Source organism: Sinocyclocheilus rhinocerous, unplaced genomic scaffold, assembly GCF_001515625.1.
Source record: "Sinocyclocheilus rhinocerous isolate Xijiao unplaced genomic scaffold, SAMN03320098_v1.1 scaffold42, whole genome shotgun sequence".
Classification (NCBI taxonomy): domain Eukaryota; kingdom Metazoa; phylum Chordata; class Actinopteri; order Cypriniformes; family Cyprinidae; genus Sinocyclocheilus; species Sinocyclocheilus rhinocerous.
The window spans coordinates 440,590-447,170 of NW_015627390.1; the positions used below are offsets into that span (position 1 = coordinate 440,590).

At 36.6% G+C, this 6,581-nt stretch overlaps 2 protein-coding genes across 2 annotated transcripts in view; one reads left to right on the forward strand and one right to left on the reverse strand.

The window, feature by feature from the left end:
• Positions 1-1,244: 1,244 nt before the first annotated feature.
• Positions 1,245-2,240, reverse strand: LOC107727870 (alpha-1A adrenergic receptor-like). Its single transcript, XM_016537904.1, has 2 exons — positions 1,609-2,240; positions 1,245-1,503 (listed from the first exon to the last, which is right to left on the reverse strand). Exons 1-2 carry the CDS (start codon positions 2,238-2,240, stop codon positions 1,245-1,247), a joined length of 891 nt encoding a protein of 296 aa, XP_016393390.1.
• A 1,695-nt stretch (positions 2,241-3,935) lies between these two features.
• Positions 3,936-6,581, forward strand: part of LOC107727877 (uncharacterized protein C5orf42-like) — a 37,247-nt gene continuing 34,601 nt past the window's right edge. The window contains 4 exon segments of the mRNA XM_016537917.1: positions 3,936-3,953; positions 5,200-5,328; positions 5,477-5,612; positions 5,686-5,805. Of these exon segments, the coding sequence (XP_016393403.1) occupies positions 3,936-3,953; positions 5,200-5,328; positions 5,477-5,612; positions 5,686-5,805 (403 nt within the window).

The following is a 6,581-nucleotide window of genomic DNA, read 5'->3' on the forward strand; positions in this document are numbered from 1 at the left end:
CAGTTTGATACTATGAACTGAATTATTAATAGAGACTATTTGAAGCCTGCTGCATCAAATATGATACTCAACAAAATTACATATGCAAACTTTGTTTAGATTAAAGAAAGTTTGCATATGTAATTTTGTTGAGTATCATATTTGATGCAGCAGGCTTCAAATATGATACTCAACATATCATATTTGAAGCCTGCTGCATCAAATATGATACTCAACAAAATTACATATGCAAACTTTGTTTAGATTTGTCTAAACAAAGTTTGCATATGTAATTTTGTTGAGTATCATATTTGATGCAGCAGGCTTCAAATATGATATGTTGAGTATCATATTTGAAGCCTGCTGCATCAAATATGATACTCAACAAAATTACATATGCAAACTTTGTTTAGACAAATCTAAACAAAGTTTGCATATGTAATTTTGTTGAGTATCATATTTGATGCAGCAGGCTTCAAATAGTCTCTATTAATAATTCAGTTCATAGTCTCAAACTGAGCAAAATGTATGCTATTTGGTGCAGATGCAGATATTTATATGGACAAAAAGTGATGAAATTCTGAAGCTTGTAATGTAAAAAACAAGGGGAGTCTGCTTTTAGTTATTATGCCGCCCGCAGCTGGAATCAGCTTCCAGAGATATTACTGCAGTTATTCTGACCTTTACTTGATCAAAATCAGTCAAGATTTGACCTGAAGCTGGAGGTTTGTACAATTACACTAAAAGAGCTTTTACTGCAACTCTAAACTATCAATTAGAGACAGAAGACATGCGGTAGATTGTGTGTGACAGCAAAGTCTTGATCATGTTGATCGTGTACAGGCCTTTGCGTATCAAATATAACACAGTAGGCTGTATAGGGTTAACGCTGGTTGGTTTAAGGTCCAGTGCTCTTTACCATCTCGGCTGACGCCAGGATTTTTGTGCTTATTTGACAGCAAAAATAACATGACAATAATTGCGCTCATAAGCAGGTTTTTAATTCGTCAAGAGGAATAACAAACATAATTGCACTGACATCTGGTCGTAATCAACAAAGCACAGGAGAACAATCATTTTCATTTTCTTTCATTAGCTACACCCAAGATATTCTACACTCGTATATATTTCATATCTATATGTTTAAAGCATTTACACAGATGCCAATCACTCAATCTTTTAGCTTTTAAAGCTATATTGGTGCAGTCAACTGTGTGCACTAATGGTTTCCCAGGATGCACCAAGCTTAATAAACTCACCAGTTCTTAACGCCAAGAGCAGTTGAGTTTCTTCACACCATGCAAGTAGACATACGGGACGAAACAGACGTAAGAAGCTCCTATAAAATTGGTGAGTTTCACAGCGAGGATGGAGTTTCTGAAGCTGCTGTAGATGCGGAGAATGAGGTGAGTGAACCAGCAGAAGATGAAGATGGTGGCGACTGCAACCACGCTTTTGGCTGCTCGGACCTGGTTGCTTGAGGATGGATTGGATCTGACCTGCGTCTTCTGTTTAGTAGCGGCTCTAGAAGCATCTGTGGAGGTCGGAGATCTTTCTTCCATGCTGCGTTCTGCGGTTCTTTCCAGTTTTTGGTCTACAGATGAAGGTTGAGGGTTTGTTCCATTCCTGGAGTGATCCTTGATTCGTTTTTGACTCCGAAGCAGTGTTAAGACGATCTGAACGGTGGCATACGTTATCCCAATCATTGGAATGACATTAGCCAGCGTAAGGTACATGCCATCATACGTCTGCTTGGCTGCAGGTGATGCGAAACGTTCTTCGCAAACTTCCGAACTCTCGTTCGCATTGTGCTCTGCGATAAAGATGTACGGAAGACTGAACGCAGTCGACACGATCCAGCTCCCAGCGAGCAATACGACGACTAACCTCAAATTATCCATCTGCACCGGAGCTCCTCCACGTCTGATGGAGCCCACCAGTTTCTGGTGCCAATACATGCTGATGAACATAGTGGAGAAGATGCTGCTGGTCTCCGAGATTTCGTGGGAAAACTTAGTCACGCCGCAGTACTCTTTACTCGTGAGCCAGGATTTGGCAACGTGCGCCATGGTTTCCGGCAGATCCACCAGACAGTTTGTGATCAGATTGGACACGGCCAGGTTAACGAAGAGGACATCGCTGGTCCGAAGCGGAGATCCAGATCTGGGCAGAGAGCGCAAACCCAGCCAACCGTTCCCTATGATACCGGTGAAGCAGAAGAAAGCTCTCATTAATAATTCAATCCAGTCTGGAGCCTCCATCTCAGAGATGTGTTCTTCTTGATTTATCTGTACAGAGGTCAGTAATACATTTAGTCGGTTCGCGGCTAAATTTATAAGCTGTGATTGGCTGACATCACCCAGAACTTGATGACGCCATCAAGAACATATTATCAGAGTTGTCCTGGATGCATAATTGCTGTACATGTGTAATTAACATAGTCATGCAACAATGCAATATTCCATGGGTGCATAAAACTATAATCAAACACACACACACACACACACACACACACACTGCAAAAAGTGGTAACCAGTTGTTACTTCAAAGAGCTTTATGTCTACATGATATAATGGTCTAAAGGTAATTAGGTTGATTCAGCGATATGAAATACATTTTTTTTGACTCGAATAAAACCAGTTAATTTAGATGTTACCATTTTTTCCCAGTGTGTGAATATATATATATATATATATATATACACACACACATACATATTTGTTTAATAATTATTCAATGTTTTATGCATGAATTTTTCAAAAATAAAAAAAATATATTTTTTTTTGTTAAATAAAGGTCATACTACCCTTTATGTTATTTCATTGGTTTATGTGACTATTATTCTTCTTATTTTTTTTTTATTGTTATATTGATAATTTATATAAGTATAGTGTAAAGCCTGATTGGATTAATTTGTTCTTTTTGGTTGTTATTTTGTAATTAGTATTGGTTTATAAGAAGTTTTTAGTGGAACTGAAATGTAGGTGTTTTCTTTTATTTTTTAAATTTTTGATATGAATATCAACATCTTCAGCTTCCACTAATTCCGTGCAATGAATATTTGCATTTATGCATGTTGAAGATGCTTTTATCCAAAGCAATTTACAATAGAGAAGCAATGAATCTCAGAGCCAACCATACTGAACTGAATGAATGATTTAAAAGTATGCACATTCCTACCTTATTTGTAAATGAAATTCATCTCCAATCCTTCTTATAGTTTCAGGTTTATCCATAGTTATTCGAATGCTAGAAATCAGCTGCTTTTCCAAGTAAAACCCGCCAAATAACGTAATTATGATACGTAATATTCAGAGGGTGGGGAGATGGGGGTCTATATGTCTCTGCATCGACCGAATTATTATTTTTTTATTCATTTATTTTTATTCCCAGTGAATAGGAGTTCAAACTCCCACCCGGGTGACACTACTCCAATAATAGACCATGCAAAATACTGCATAATAATAATAATAATAATAAAATATTGCCAAGTAACGTTGCAAACATTAAAATCAGAAAAGGACTTTAATTGTAAGCGACACAAGTATACGAAAAACAAAGGTATTGCTTCCTATTTTTTCCTGATGTTTGTTATTATTGAACTAAAAATGTATATAGCTAAATTTTTATATAAAAATTTTTTTTTTTAACCACTTAGGCATGTTGACAATAACGTCTTCAACATTGTCTATGACCAGATATGTTTTTAGTGGACAAAATTTGCTTAACTTGAAAAAGCATGAAAATATACAGATATAATGTTTTGTTTTTTTCATATGATTTAGTCGAGTTAGTTTTGCATCAAACACAATGTGATTTTCGGCAATCGAGATCTGGCAGCAATAGATATATACACGCGGTATACAGATACATTAGACATATCTATGATAGGCACCCTCTGAACGCGCATGCGCACTGGCTGACGCGTCTGCTTCTATGGCAACGCAGCGGGAATCATGGGAATTGCGTTCGCTGTTTGGAAAACCGGAAGTGGAGGGAGATTCGAAAAACAGCGGAATAAACAGAGGCGGAATGTGTTTATTGAAGTCATGGCATGATGGTAGAGTATAAAGACGCTTTAGCATTAGTTTGTGACTCTACAGACGTTGAGTTCGCGTGTGTGTGTCGAGTGTGAGCTTGTGTTGACATGCTGCAGCTAACGCTAATGACTATTCAGCGGATTCATGTATTCCTTAAGAGTTCAGAATCATGTTAGTTAGCATTTGTAAATGTTTCTTTCTTCCGTTTCAAACGGAATAAAAGATGTTTGTGTTTATACTCCTCATTTAGCTGATCTAATACTTTATTTTGGCTGCTGATTTGGTTTGGTTTGATTTAACCGACTGCAGCTGCGGTTGAAAGTTGTAAATAAAAGAATAATAATAATAATAACGCAATTAATCTTAGGTTACTTAGAGTAAATATCATTTATATCTACTTCAATCCCTTATTTTGGCTGCTGATTTGATTTATCTGACTGCTGCGAATGAATTTGGTAAATAATAATAATAACGCAATTTATTGTACAGTATTTTTTTAGAGTAAATATTATTTTTATTGTAAGTGTTTACTTTATTTGTGCTGCTGATTTGATTTATCTGACTGACCGCTGCAAATTATTATTTTTTTAATTATAATAATAATGCAATTGATGTTAGGTTATTTAGAGTAAATTATATATTTTTTAATTATAAGCATTTACTTGAATATCTTTTTTTTTAGCTGCTGATTTGATTTATCTGACTGAATTTTTTTTAAATTATAATAATGCAATTAATTTTAGATTCTATATCACAGACTGAGTCAGTATGATCATTTTCAGTTATATTATGCATTTAATTTAATACCTTATTTTTGCTGCTAGTTTGATTTCTCTGACTGACTGCTAAGGTTGAATTAAAAAATATTTAGTATTATTATTATGCATTTTTATTTTATTATAATGCAATTAATTTAAGACTAGTCAATATGTCATATTCAGTAATAAGCATTTACTCTCACTTATATGTAAAAAAAAACGAAATATGTTTATTTGTGGTAGCTGTAAAGCAGGTAAAAACAAACAAACAGCTGAATATGATTCAAAGGCGGTATTATACTGCTAATAAAGCTACCTGAGTATTTTGCATTTTATATCTTGCTTAATATGTCATGTGGGCTGTAAATGCAAGTAACTTTCACTGATTGTTTTCATATCCTTGTTTTAGCTGGATGCTGTAGGATACAGGCCGACTGGAAGTCCTCTGAAACTCACCATCGGTGCCAAGAATGGAAGTGAAGTTGGAGGTTTTGCTGTCATCCAGCATCAAGCGCAGAAAGCCGTGGCCCAGATTCTGCTGGCTGGGCAGGGTGAGATCATACATTTACAAATGATCCTCTGTCATTTCATACAAACACTGATATATGTGAGCCTGGAGCACAAAAGCAGTGTTAAGTCGCTGGGGTATATTTGTAGCAATAGCCAACAATACATTGTCTCAGCACTGTTTGCTTCCAGGAAAAGGAGGGTGTTTTTCTGTTGGATGACAATCGGATCAGCGAAATACATTTGGTTTCGGGACGGACCAAAAAGAAGACCCCAAAACTCCAGCCGCTGTTGCAGAGGGTGGTGACCATGTCAGCGTCTCAGGATGGTAAACGATGTGAGATCTGTGATGAATCCTCCGCGCTGCAGGCCACTGGTGTGTTTAACAGTATTATTTGCAGGCGTGTGGCTGGTGGGTCTTCTGGTCTCTGGAGAACTTTTCCTGTGGAACAAAGACAAGGATTCGTTGAAGACGGTCTCGGCTGTTCCCGAGGTTCATCAGCTGGTTTCTTCCATCAAAGGTCTGTGTAAGAGTTTTTCTTTTTATTTCTGTATGCTTCTAAGCAGCTTCACAGTAATAAACAAGAAAATAATGGTATTTATGTGAATGAAAATTAAAATTGGCTGAAATCAGACACACCCTCAGCTCATCCGAGATTAGGATGAGTTTGTTTCTTCCTCAGATTTGTAGAAATGTAGCATTGCATCAGTGTCTCAGCAATGGATGCTCTGCAGTGAATGGGTGCCGTCAGAATGAGAGTCCAAACAGCTGATAAAAACATCACAATAATCCACAAGTAATCCACAGCACTCCAGTCCATCAGTTAACATCTGGAGAAGACAAAAGCTGAAACTAATCCAGCATTAAGACGTTTTTAACTAGAATATGATTCCATAATCCATAATAACACTTCCTCCAGTGAAAAAGTGTTCTGGTCTGAATCAGGAGAGAAATCTGCACAGATCAAGCACCGTTTACAAGCCAAAACAGCTCTAAACAAATATGTGGCTGGATTTTGATGTTATAGACAACAGGAGATTAACTTTTTCACTGGAGGAAGCGTTATTATGAATTATAGACTCGTATTTTAATGCTGTCTTTTAATGTCTTAATGCTGGATTTGTCTCAGCTTTTGTCTTCTCCCGTAAAGCAATTGTTTGTTTTTAGTTTGTTTGAACTTTTCCTCGCTTTCCTTCGCTTTTAAATAGCTTGAAAGCGCCGTGCGCATTTTACTTTCACTTTCGAATTAGCGGCAATTTGGCGTCAATTGCTTGAATGCAACAACAAAATACATAC